The sequence below is a fragment of the Onychostoma macrolepis genome, chromosome 05, assembly GCF_012432095.1.
Source record: "Onychostoma macrolepis isolate SWU-2019 chromosome 05, ASM1243209v1, whole genome shotgun sequence".
Lineage (NCBI taxonomy): Eukaryota > Metazoa > Chordata > Actinopteri > Cypriniformes > Cyprinidae > Onychostoma > Onychostoma macrolepis.
The window spans coordinates 27,902,333-27,916,567 of NC_081159.1; the positions used below are offsets into that span (position 1 = coordinate 27,902,333).

The 14,235-nt window shown below is 35.3% G+C and overlaps 1 protein-coding gene across 2 annotated transcripts in view; it reads left to right on the forward strand.

The window, feature by feature from the left end:
• Positions 1-14,235, forward strand: part of man2a1 (mannosidase, alpha, class 2A, member 1) — a 52,215-nt gene that overhangs the window by 28,922 nt on the left and 9,058 nt on the right. For both annotated transcript variants that reach the window (XM_058775699.1, XM_058775700.1), the window contains 10 exons: positions 429-614; positions 4,324-4,438; positions 4,529-4,596; positions 4,870-5,035; positions 5,202-5,432; positions 5,526-5,648; positions 6,489-6,603; positions 9,842-9,975; positions 12,338-12,479; positions 13,884-14,017. In XM_058775699.1, coding sequence (XP_058631682.1) covers positions 429-614; positions 4,324-4,438; positions 4,529-4,596; positions 4,870-5,035; positions 5,202-5,432; positions 5,526-5,648; positions 6,489-6,603; positions 9,842-9,975; positions 12,338-12,479; positions 13,884-14,017 — 1,414 coding nt within the window. The remainder of the gene's footprint in view (positions 1-428; positions 615-4,323; positions 4,439-4,528; positions 4,597-4,869; positions 5,036-5,201; positions 5,433-5,525; positions 5,649-6,488; positions 6,604-9,841; positions 9,976-12,337; positions 12,480-13,883; positions 14,018-14,235) is intronic.

The window sequence follows — 14,235 nt, forward strand, 5'->3', positions numbered from 1 at the left end:
CTGCTCACCAATTGGAAATTTGCTGAGGCCCTGGGCCCCTGGTTGAGAACCACTGCCTTAAAGACTTAAAGATGTGAAATATGACTCATGTTCAACAGGTTTTGTGAGGTTCGCCCAGCTATAGATTTTCATCTCCTGTAGAAAATCTGAGAAGGTCGTTATTTGGAGAGACGACACCTGTATTGTTACTATAATGTGGAGAGATTCTGGTATTATTGTTGTTCTCACTCGGACACTCCCAACACAACAGTGATCATTCCAGACTATTATCTTTCTTTTACTTGAATGTGAACATTAGCCGGATTCAGGAGGTATTTTGAGGCCAGATGGATTCTTGTAACACTGTGGATTTATTCAGTGTGGATTTGAGGGGACTTTTGATCTTGCGCAGGAGGGAGTTTCATATGTCACTTCATGTTTGTCCGCAGGGCAGCTGAGGTCCTCTACTCTCTGACCTTGGCCAACATTCAGAAGTACGGCCAGCCCAGTGAATACCCTGCAGTGGATAATTACAAGTTACTGACAGAAGCCAGACGCAATCTAGGTCTCTTCCAGCATCATGATGCCATCACGGGCACGGGCAAAGACTGGGTGGTTGTGGACTATGGAACCAGGTAGTGCATCTTTCTTGAAATATCTTAAAGTGAGATCTCACTTGGAGTGGAGTGAGATTTCACTACCACCAGTATTTGCATACGTTTGTTGCATTTCTCCCCAAAGTGTCAGTCGGGTAGAACTTTCAAACTGCTCGTAAAGCAGTCGTTACCATCTGATTAATAACCATTGCAAAATGACAAAATTATGAATGTATAAATATATACACAAAACAAAAGACTGCCAATATGTTTAAAAGAAAACAACCTAAATGATTATTTAAAAAATTATACATTATACAGAAAGTGTTAAAGAATAACGTTGAAAAAATATTGTTAATTCTCATATCTGGTTGGGCTTTTGCATACTGTAAAAGTTCTAATATTTCAAAGAAAAGCTGTATTTACTGTATGTGATCAAAGCTGCAAAAATTCAGCAAAACAGTAATATTGTGAAATATTACAATTTAAAATAAATGTTTATTTATTTATTTATTTTTTAATTTAATATATTTTAAAATGTATTCCTGTGACAGCAAATCTGAATTTTTAGCATCATATAATTTTCAGTGTCATATGAACCTTCAAAAATCATTCTAATATTTTAATTTGGTCAAAAAACATTTCTTATTTTTATCAATGTTGAAATTAGTTGTGTTGCTTAATATTCAGGTTCGTACGGTCATGAAAAACCTGGAAAAGTCATGGAATTTTAAAACGGCAATTTCCAAGCCTGGAAAAGTTTTGGAAAAAATAAATGAACCCAGAAAGTTTTGGAAAAGTCATGGAAATCTGTTTCATAAATCTTTGGATAACAGAATTATGTTTAATCAGGTGCTGAATATCAGCGCGGGATCGCGCATCGCATTACTCATTCCTGCAGCTTCCGCATTTCAAATGAGGGAAATTTCTGCAAACATTCCTTCAATATAGCTTGTAGGGTAGATGCGTAAATTAATCCACACAGATCAAATCAATCACTTGATAACCGCGTGAGTGATTCAGCTGTACTGCTCTTCGCTCTCTGACTTTCTCTTAAAGCGGCTTCTCATCTGCGCATCTCGTCTGCACTGCAAGAGCCGCTGCACGCTGCGATACAAGACTTTCGCTCGCGTCTCGGTACAGTTGACAGAATTGTCACTTGCCTAATCGGGTCATTGTTGCATCGTCACAAAAATGTATTATTTGCACGTATTTTTAAGCCATTCGGTACTTGCGCACTCTGGCGGTTTCCTGTGCGCTCAGTCACATCCAAAGCGCGCGCGTGCGTGTATAAAGCCGCCTTTGCGAGTACAAAATTGAGTTTGATACCAAACAAGCGCAGTAGAGCTCTACACGGGCCTCAAATACAAGCCCTAGCCCGGCCCTTGTCGGACAAACTATCAGAATTACTGGCCCGAGTCTGACTGGAGCCTCTCTCTCTCTCTCTCTCTCTCCCATTATACAGCTGCTGTTGCAGCCATTAAAAATAGTTCAGTTTTTAATGGAAAAGTGGTTCAATTTCTTTTGGGTTCTTTATTAAGTTAATTTAGAAATATGTTTGGAACATTTTTTGTTTGTTAAATTCAAGTTTTCGTTTTTTAAAGTAATGACCAAGCAGCCAGCAGTAGACACTACAGTGAGTCAACCATAGCCTGTTTGATCAATTTAGCATTCTCAAATCATCATGACTTGCCTAAAATAAAATCTATAGATATAAAACACTTCAAGCATATCCCAATGTTAGTTTAAACGTTTTAACTAAATGTGCACTTTTAGGTGCATATCCAAGCGTTTGTGTGGAGAATAGAAGCTAAAGCGCGCTTTGCAGGACATGGAGCGCGATAATTTTTTTTCTTTTTAGTGGAAACAACTTAAAATATGCTGCCATTTTTGCTCATAAACGTACAAGTAATACATCATTCGGAACTGTAAAGGGTCTACTTTTATTTGTGTGCACTTACAATATCAACAAAATATTGTTTTTGTAAAATAAAGAAAACATAGCCTACAGGATGCGCTTTCTGCCGTCTCGGCCTTGAGCAGGAGCGCTTCACAATGATGAACCGAAACTAAGCAAACTTACCTCACAAATATGATAAATATATTTAGAAATATTTAAATTACTAGGCTAGTTAAAATCGAAATAATTCAAATTGAAAACAAAAAATAAGGACATGGCGAGTCAGGATCGTCAACTTCATCCTTGCGATACTTATTGTAAAATAATGGAACATTAGGTCATGAATATTGTCTCAAAAGTCATGGAAAAGTCATGGAAATTTATTGATAAAAATGTGTACGAACCCTGAATATTTGTTAATTTTTTCAGGGTTCTTTGATGAATGCAAATTGAAAAGAACAGAATTTATTTGAAATAGAAATCTTAAAAAGTTTTTTCTCTTACTTGTATGATGTAATGTATCACTACTAGGGGTGTAACGGTACACAAACAAGACGGTTCGGTACGTACCTCGGTTTTGACGTCACAGTTCGGTAAGATATCGGTATAACGGGGGAAAACTAAACATAATAATTATTATTTTTTATAATGTTTTATAAATTTTGTTACTGAACAAATCGCTCTTTAAATAAATTCAGTTATAGCCAATTCAATTATATAATATTCAATTATAATTTTAAGCTTATGCTCTATTGGGAGCCCTTTTACATTACTATAAGGTTACAATTAACAACAGAACCCAAACTTAAATTAAAAATGTACTATTTAATTTTATATATAATAATCAACACTCAGCTTAAAGAAAAATAGGATGCAAACATGTAAATTGCACATAATGCAGTTTTTAAATTAACTTCTACATTATAACATTTCTATATATTGAAATATTTACACAGTGGCTGTCATAACAGATTTATTTAAACATCCGAAGAGTTCAGATGCAAAAGCCTCTAAGTGCCATTTGAAATTTTCTTCTAAAATGAGCATTTTAATCAGGCTTCTATGTGTAGGTTCAGTAATTTCACTTTAATGGCAATAAATAGGTTCTTTTCATTTCCATTTAAGTGAAATAACTGAACATAAACATATGGAGCCCGATAAAAATGCTCATTTTAGAAGAAATTTTCAAATGGCACTTCGAGGCTTTTGCATATGAACTCTTCTAACAGGTAAAGTAAAATATGATGAGAATATATAGTCTAAAATTTTGCAAAATGCTCTTCTATAGACGTAATTTCTCTAGCGACCTAACGAGCTGTGGACACTGACGACTTGCCTGAGGTAAATGAAATGCAAGGTGACATTTTGTTTACAACGTCTTTTTTGATGTCTTTTTGCACTGTAAAAAAAAAAAAAAGTTGAGCCAACTTAAAATTTTAAGGCAACCAGCTTCAGCAGATTTTTGAGTTTTCTCAACTTGTGGTTTAGGTTTATCCAACAAAAATTTGAGAATCTCCCACAAAAACAAGTTGAGCAAACTCAAAAATCTGCTGAAGCTGGTTGCCTTACAATTTGAAGTTGGCTCAACTTTTGTTTTTTACAGTGCAGAAAGACGCCAATAAAACTGTTTTTTTTTTTTTTTACGGTGTGTGGTTGAAACACTGATTGAGCGATTACGAGGAGATGTTCATTCATGTTTATTTCACATTAAAACTAGTAGTAAAGAGGAAGGGATGATCGCCGTTTGAACTTTTTTCACAAAAATCAGATTCTTATTATCTGATATTATCAGGTAAAAGAGACATGGTAAAAACATGGTAAAACATCACAATCTTTGTTATTTCTAAGGTTGTTTCACTCTGTTCTGAATGTGAAGCGAGTGATTGTGAGCTCAGCTCACTGGTTGGTGCTCAAGGACAAACAAAAATACAACCATGATCCTTCAAATCCCTTTCTTCAGATGGTGAGCGTTCATATTGTACATCCATGGCATCACTCCGAAATTTGGTAATTGCTATGTGCACATTACATTTTTGCTGGTTCTGTACTACAGGATGATGTTCAGCCATCCCAAGATGCCTTACCTCGCAAAATAATTTTTGAAGTTCGTGAAAAACCAAGGTAAATCAACAATTCCTTCAATTTTTTAAAATGAATTTTCTTAAAAATGCATTTCTCTGTAGAAGAAACTAATAGGATTTTTACTTTGGGAACCTTGCTGATGTGCTTTATAGCATAATAATTAGCACAATATAGAATAATGTTGAGTTGAAAATGGACTCGTGGTACATGTGTTGAAGTAGATGAACTAGATGAAGTGGATGACAAAAGGCAGCACAATCTGTGTGGTATATAATGCTTCATAAATATGCTTAATTTTTTTGCTGTTCCCAGGTTGTTGGTGGTTTGTAACCCCACAGAGCAAGCCAGGACGTCCATGGTTACAGTATTTGTGACGACTCCTAAAGTGCGCGTGCTGAACGCTCTGGGTCATGTGGTCCGTGCTCAAGTCAGCGCAGTGTGGAATGATGCCAGTCATGCTGCTGCCGACGTCTTCCAGGTGAGATCTGCTACATCAGTGCATATCACAGCATTATGGGTGTATTGTTTATGGAAAAGAGCATTGTGAGGATTGTGGATTCTTCAAACTAGCCGGTTTGAGGTCATCTAAATGCTCTTCAAGCCAGTTCGTGGTGTTTGTAACGTGTTTGTTTATTCCACAACAGTTGTCGTTTGTGGCTCAAGCTGCTCCTCTGGGACTGAGCGTGTACCAGCTGATGGAAGGAATGGAGCCAAAGACAGAAGCTGCTAAGTACATGTTTCTTCAGGATGGCAGGCAGATTTCAGTCAGTGAACTGGAGCATTTCCGACAGTTCTACCAACAAGATGCGGCTCCTGTGCACATTGAAAATCCTCACCTGAAACTCTCCATGTCTACAGCTACAGGTCTTTTAGAGGTAAGATCATAGACTGCAGCTCTCTGGGGTTGTTGTAAGTTCATACATCTAGGAATGACTCTGAAATGTTCAGAAAACATCTCTTGTTTACAGAAAATGAGGTTGAAGGAGGATGACTCGCAGCACCTGGTCAACGTGGAGTTTGTTTGGTACGGCACCACCAGCAACAAAGACAAGAGTGGCGCCTACCTGTTCCTGCCTGACAAAGAAGCAACAGTAAAAACTATTTTGATAATCTATTAATGTTTTTGTTTTTCTTCAAATGATCAGATATTCCAATTGGCTTGATGTTGTTGTTGTTTTTTTGAGAAATTGTATTTATTTTTTACATTTTACTTGTAGACATTGTAGATAGAGTAAAAAGAAAGAGGAAATCAAGAGAAAGTGGATTGGGTTTAAATCATGATTAGACCTAGACTCAAACCCAGGTTTTTTACGAAATACCGGTTTAAATTGTCATTCAAATTGTAAAGTCAATAATTTCAAGATTTTCATGTAATAACAACAACAACGACAAATATTATTGTTATTATTAAATAAATATTAACATTAGTAATAATAGAATTACTATTATTAAAATGATGATCAGAATACCTAAACTTTATTTGCATTGCACCTTTCTTACGTAAACAAATATAATTTATTTAGCCGTGGCACCGCTGCTGAATAACGGTGCATGGAAAACTGGGTTATATATTGCCCACTCCCCTAAAAACTATTTATTTGAGGCAGGCTTGTGGTAAATTTGTGGCAAGCAAATGATTACTGTGAGAATTTGCTGGAACGTTGTATTTTTTGTAAAGTTTCATTTAAACTTATAACATTAAAGTGTGCCTTCCCACACTGACTGGAGTTCTAAATGTAACAGCAGTTTAGTCACTGCTCACAGCTTTATCTGCAATCCACCCAAACACTGGGAAACCTCATAAGAGCTAAACTCTGTCTTTCATCAGGACATTAGGCAGTTTTGTCATGCAGTGTCTTTGGTAGCTCTGCACTGAGGGGATTTTATGAGTTTGATTTGATTCACATTGATTTTCTTTCTCTCTCGCACAGATTTACTCTCCCTCTCAACCACCGGTGGTTCGAGTCACTAAAGGGCCGCTGTTTTCTGAAGTCACCACTACCTTCACGCACATCACACACACTGTCCGGCTCTACAACATCCAGGGTAAGAGAGGACAGCAAACACTCAACACCTGCACTCCTCAGTTACGCTTGCAGTCACCACTATTTACAGTATGTAAATCAAATATTTACACCAGGGATTTGCAAAATGACATTTTCAAGTTCGAATAGTTGTCTGAAAGAAGTTCTGTATAATTAGCAATGTAACCTCAGAAAACCTCCAGTTGACTGACCCCTGGAATAAACCCCCCCGGAAGTGCTGCTAGATGACGTCCTTTTCTTTTCCAAGTAATCTTTCTTAAGAGAGCCTTTTATTCACATCACTATAGCAGTAAGAGTTTTTTGCACTGGACTTTGTACAAAGCGTTTTCCTTGCTCAGATATTGCAATATAAATCTTTGAATTGTAAAGGTAAGCTTTTGAATGTTGCTCAGTCTATAATGGATCATTTAACTGAGCAATCGTCATTGCTAAAAAAGGCAGTGCATTAAGCTACTAAGTTACAAATTGAATCGGCATCAGACAAGGAAGTTTGATACCAGACAAAAGACAATCCAACAAAAGTTTAATGGTGTGCTAAAAGTGGGTTCATTTTGTGAAAGAACGAAATGCGTTCAGAAAGAGTTCATGGCTTTCTTATCAAGAGCACCAGGGGGTTGGACGGTCTGTTTGTGACCCCTTCTGGGTGGGTGAGATAATGTACATGTGTGTTTTTGAAAGAGCAGAGCAGTCACATGAGCCATCGCCCCGTGGCCTTAGGGACATTTCTCCCAGTGATGTTTGTTTTTGTCCAAAAAAAGAAAAGTATGAGGCAAAACCTGTAGTGGGTTATTCCCTTGAACTGAAATTTGAATTTAGTATGCGAAGCTTAAGGAGAGGGACCTTCATCTCACACACAAAATAGTTGTCTCTGTCATTATGTACTCACCTCATCTCATTTTAAAAGACACAACAAAAGGAGAAATTTTGAAGCATGTACTGGTCGCTCTTTTCCATGTAATTACAACAAATGGCAGCTGAAGCTTTCAAGCTTCAAAAATGACACAAAAAAGATCAGAAAAGTATCAAAAATGTTGTGCATAATGACCTTATATAATCTGTTATTCGCTGATAATCTCCCCCTCTTTACTAGATCGATTTGTGAATGAATTTTTTAAACCAAGTCAACCGATTTATTGAATAAATCCAAAACAGTTGTGTGGACTACTATCATGATACTTAAATGCTGCTTTTTGTGACTTTGTATAATTCAAAAGTGTGGGGTTGATAAGATTTGTTTTTGGTTTGAAGTCACCCCTAGTGAAAAATAAATATACTAAAATGTATTTGAAATATATTTATTTAATGCTAAGTATACTACAGATACATATACATATACATGTACTTAATAAAATATCCTGCAATTGTACTTTTAGTACACTAAACTGTAAAGTCTGCTAAATTAAAACAACTAATTTTATACGTAATGCAATTTTATTGTGCTAAAGATATGCTGAAGTATATTTGATTGTGCTAAAGTGGAACTAGTATACCTCATGTACACTTTAAATATCTTGCATTTAAAGACCGATATTATTCAAAGATCATACAATCCTCATCAATAGTGACATTAAAACACATTTTAGGCTTAATATTAAGAAATGTGCATTATGCACAAGTTGTACTCCAAATACTGTTTAATTATAATTTTTATATCAGTACGTCTCGAGTGATATTGAGTGTCAGTAAATATGTTAATAGATTTGTACTGTACTTAGTATGAAACAAATGTATTTAAAAAAATATTTCTTATTTTGTTTTTACTAGGGACTTATGCTCACCAATGCTGCATTTATTTAATCAGAAATGCTGTAAAAATGGTAATACTGTGAAATAACCGTTTTCTATTTTAATATTTTTAATTATGTCAAAACTGATTTTTTTTCATTATCCTTCAGAAATCATTCTAATATGCTGATTTGGTGCTCAAGAAATATTTCTTAATATTGGTAATGTTGGAAACAGTTGCGCTGCTTAATATATTTATGAAAACTGTGAGACATTTCTTTAAGAAATATTTGGTAAAATTGGAAATTAAAAAAAACTTTAAAAAAAATTATAATTTATTGCTTATAAATCTTACTGATCCCAAGTTTTGGAAAGTAGTATAAATAATAACAAAATATCAGTTTTGCGAGAACTGTTCCTTCAGGTGGTTTTAATGGTGTTTTATCTAATTGCTGAGGTGTTTTGAGTGTTTGTTTGTTTTTTTTCTATGTGGTTGCTAGGCATTGTTATGCTGTTGCTCAAGTCAAAAGAGCCCAAGTCTCTATCATATTTTAGTCTCTAGAGATGTTTCAGGTCCTTCTTTAGTGTAATTCTAGAACTTTTCCACCCAAATTAGCAAAGTAATATCAAGACACAATTTGAGGTGTCATTTATGACTGTAGGACAAACAAAATTGAATATGTATGCTTAGGTGTTAGTTCAAATCAGTAACTTCAGTTATGAGCAGTAGTATCAGTGATGGTTGCTCACTAAAAGTGTCAGGTTACCATCTCACTTTGAGCTAATGAGGACACGCTCATGTTGAATATTTTCCAAGCTATCGTACTCCATAAAAACAAAACCTTGTTTTTGTGGTTGTGCTGCTATATAGAGCATGTTCTTCCACCTTTAAGGGGTTTTATTTTAATTAAAGGAAATAGAACATATTTGTTTCTTGCACTGTTTTATTCCCAAAGGCTCAATTAGTCCAATTCAAAATGTACATTTAGCATGAAGGAGTGTTCACTTATTTTCACCGTACTCAGAAAATCTAATTGCTCAAATTCAGCTCAAGCCAGGAACAGGCAAACAAGTTATTAAAGTTAAAAAAGGAAAGCAGGCATTTGCTGTTGGCAAATGTACAATTTGCGGTATTTTGGCAGTTTGTGTGTGATTATGCGCCAAACAGTACATGAGATGTTGTTTTGTGCATTATCAGCCTAATGATACTTATTGGTCTAAAAGAAAGTGGTCTTTAGTGGTTCTTGCTAGATTACTCCAAGTATTCAGTGCACAAACAATCACTTCACAGAATTCCTAAAAAGCAGTGTTCCACAGAAACAATAACAGTAAACGGGTTTAAAACAACACAAGAATGATATTTTTGTGAACTGTTCCTTTAAATATTCAGATACAGTTGATGCTTTAACAGAAATTGTTGTATGAAAGTGGAGGAAAAAGATATCCAGTCCTTCTTCTGTTGCCTGTGCTCATTCGGCTATTTTGACCCGTCTTTCTTTCCATCGTTCTCATAGGTGTGGAAGGTCAGTCTGTTGAGATCTGTAACACTGTAGATATAAGAGGCGAAACCAACCGTGAAATTGCAATGAGGATAACCTCAGATCTGAACAGCAAAGATCGATTCTTTACTGACCTCAACGGCTACCAGGTAGGACATCAGTATATTCTTTTTATTCTCGCCTTGACACACACATACACAATAAAGTTTACACTATTTATATGCAAGTGTTAGTTATAAAGGCAAGGCGGTATCTGGTGCTGGAGTTGGTTTTGATGATATAGTCAGAAGTAAAAAAAATAATAATAAAAATAATAAAAAATTGAGTAGTCAGTCTAACAAAATAATGATAATTAATAATTTACATTTTTAATAATTTCATTTAGTAATATTTAATTTAAGTATTTAATTTAAATTGAAATAAATTAAGTTTTCTAGTTCCTTTTTGAGGAAAGAAAGCAAAATAATATTGGTTGGGTGGAAATGAAAGGGATTTGTACATTTTATCCATTTGATAGCCTATGAACGCGATCTGAGTTCCGCACATAAGTGCAATATATTATAATAAAAACGTAGCGGGATGCGCAATGTCGACTTTTGTGATTGGCCTTAATACCTGCAGACTGTAGCCAATATGCTTCACTATCAGTGCGCGTCCTGCTCACAGAACAGACACAGCAAGCAGACTGCTATCTAAGATGAATCGTGATTTTTGTCGAAAATATTAACATCTTTAACAGATGCAATAACAGAAAAATGTTGTATGGATAAAGCTGTATTAATTTAATTAATTAACACTGGAGTTTTTGTTAAGTGTTGAGTTATCCAGAGTGTAGACACGATGTAAATAAGACTAATTGTGCAGTGTAGAGTTTCATTGATTATAACAAGTTTGTGAGATCGTGATGAACTGAGATGAGTGACAGCTTTTTAATAATTATTATAAATAGTGTTTGCAAATGTGATACTGATTTTATAAAAGAAGTTAATATTATGTGACCTACATTTTAGGAACTCTGTTTTTGCTATATTTCGTTAATGAAAATAGTTCCAAACAAAGTCACAGCTGAGCCGCTGGGCATCTCTAAGCAAACACAGCGCTGTTTCGTTTATGAATGAATTATTGAACAAATCAAGCGAGTCGATGATTCAATGACCCATTCATTAAGTCACATGCTTCGTTCCTGAATGAATCAGCTGATTGACCCACCTACTGGTGGTTTTAGTTTCATTTTTAAATAATAATTTCTGTTATTTAAATCATTTAGTATTTCTATATTCAAAACTTTATATTTAAACATTACACTCATCTTCCTCAAACAGTAAAAATATAGCTAAATGCCAATGTTGTGTTCTTCTGTGCACCTCTGTAGTGCAGAGATAAATTTTGTTTATACAGATTTTATTTGATTCATCCCAATTGTGTCTTATTCTAATTCAGTTTATTTGTTTCATTACAGTTTTTAAAAATGTTTATAATAAAAATGTATGAATTTGACATAAAAGTTGACGTTTGATAATAAGGTTAGAAAAAAAATGCTATTACAAAAGTCAAATATCAACTCATGGGAAGGTTTATTTTTGTCATTGATCAGAAGGTGCACCTAAATTTATTCCTTCTCCCTTGTTTATTGAACATATCATTAACGATGGCCAGAATTATACAGGTAACTATTTCCAAGCAAAGATTCTGTTGAAAGAATATGTTTATAGCTCACAAAATTACCAGGTTTCTTGATCCCCAAGAAAACATGGTTCATAGGAAACATGAAATAAGTTTAATGCTATTATAGATACATCTGAAAGGTCATCTAAAATGACCCCCAACTCATCTCCAAGAGTGAATTTTGGCCATCTCCACCACTGCTGATCACACACATCAAGTGTGATGGAACCAAATTTTCATCAGTCTCTGAATAAAGATGAAAGTGAAACGTGTTGATGCCAGAGTTGAAATTAAATATATGATCTCGGGGTGTGGATATAGACGGCCAACTGACAAGTAAACAAGTCGTCAGAGGTTAATTAATTTATTTGAAGTTGTTTGATTTCATTTGATAGTGTCAAAATGCTTAGTTGTTTTTGGATGGCATAATGAAAATGTCAGTTTGTTTTTCATTTTTTTTGACAAATAATTAATCAAAAAAGAGTTTAGAGTGTGCTGTAGGGCTGACCAAAACAAACAAGTGTCAGTTTAAATCACTCTGTCATGTTTTTTTTGACATGTTGGAGTATTGACATGGCATTTAATTAGCTGATGATGTCTCTCTGGCCTCGGCCAGGATTAAGTGCTTTTCTTCGGTCCAAACTAATTAACTGACTTCACAAAACAAATGCCTCATGAATAAAAACAGTGGAATATCCAGTGATGCACGCACACACACACACACACATCGAAGCTCATCAATTTACAGTGTTTTTTTCCTTCGGATAAGTGCCTCCACATGCCCACACTCATTGTTTGAACAGGGGGAATTTGGAGTGCTAAACATGCCTTGGGCTGTTTTTACAGGTGCAGCCCAGGAAAACCATGGCTAAGCTCCCCCTGCAGGCAAACTTCTACCCCATGACCAGCATGGTCTACCTGCAGGACTCCAGCGCCAGACTCTCTCTGCTCACCGCACAGTCACTCGGAGCGGCCAGCCTCAAGAGCGGTCAGTTTTAACTCACCTCAAAGTGCTTTTTTGGATCTGGGATGGAAAATCTGGATTAAACCTGGAAATAAAAAGTTTTTTTAATTTAAAGCTATTAACAAGAAACATCCCAGATTCTGCATTCAGTTGAATTAAGAATGCATTATTAAACATTCCAGAGTCAGCATTATTTGGATACTGATCAAATAAACACATTTGTACCATTGACCATTTTATCATCTCAACCAACTGTTTATCTCAGTATTAACATATGTCCACATTTTGAGATTTGCACTACTGTACAAAAGTTTTTTTTTTTTATTAATACTTCTATTGAGCAAAGACACATTAAATTGTTCAAAAGTGACGTTTATAATGTTATAAAAGATTTCTATTTAACTAAATGCTGTTCTTTTGAACTTTCTGAATCTTGAAATACAAAAATGTTGTTAACATTGATAATGAGAAGGAATGTTTCTTGAGCAGCAAATCGGCATATTAGAATAATTTATGAAGGATCATGTGACGCTGGAATAATGATGCTAAAAATTCAGCTGTGCATCACAGGAATAAATTACATTTTAAAACATTAAAATAGAACAGCTATTTTAAATTGTAATATTTCACAATATTACTGTTTTATCTTTTTTTTTTTTTTTTTCTCATAAACAAATCTTTTACCTACCCCTAACTTTTGAAACTTTTGAGAAATAAAAATACAACAATGTTTTTTTCCAGTGCCTGCAGCATTACAGCATTGATTCGGCACTGCAGAAGACAAAAATAATTGATTTTAGTTTTTAGTGTGTTGTATTTTTATGTATTTTAGATAAAATTGTATAGATTTTTAATATCATCTGAGATGCTCTTTGAATCATTCTCATCATGCTGGAGAACATGATCAACAGATTTTACAGCTTGAGTGCTGCTGTCATGAAAGTCAAACCAAATCCCGAGACATTCTGAAAAATAAAACGCTCTTCTTAATGAGAATGTCCCTCTCACTTCATGATAAATACCACATGCCAACCTAATGCTGTAACAGTTACAAAAGCCGTAAGCAAATCATTTGGCAGCCTACTATTTAGACACATCAATGACCACCAGAACCGTTATTTTCGGATTTTTGTTTGAATAGATGTGGCCTTTCTCCACTCTGGCAGGTCTACAGGCGTAGGTGAATTGGTGGTGAAAAACACTCCACAATTGGATGTAAAGTGCTTTTGTCCATAATGCAATCTGTCAAGTGTGGTTTTGTCAGGTTGTTTTATAAAAAAAGATTTATTTGTTTGGTGCTCAAACACCAGGCTCTATGGTCTCATGGTCTGTGGAGCACATGATTTATGCATGTCCACTGGAGGCATCAATGGGTGCTGTGGTGAAGTATGTGTGACATCCTAATGAATGTTGGTGTGGATTCCACAGGTCAGCTGGAGGTGGTTATGGACCGCAGGCTCAATCAGGATGATAATCGAGGTTTAGGTCAGGGAGTGCTGGACAATAAGATCACTGCCAACTCCTTCCGCCTACTGCTGGAGAAGAGGAGCTCTGCGGAGGAGGTAATCAGGATGGAAAAATAATTGAGCTAAAGAAGATAAAACGTACACCCATTAATGACCACGTACTCTCAGTGTCTGGATCTTTGGCATTTAGGAAGTTCCCTGCTGAAACTCAGTCAAATTTACATGTACACTTATGCATTTGGCAGACACTTTTATCCAAAGCGACATGCATTCCATTGAAGGTACACATTTTTTATCAGTTCTTGCTTTCCCAC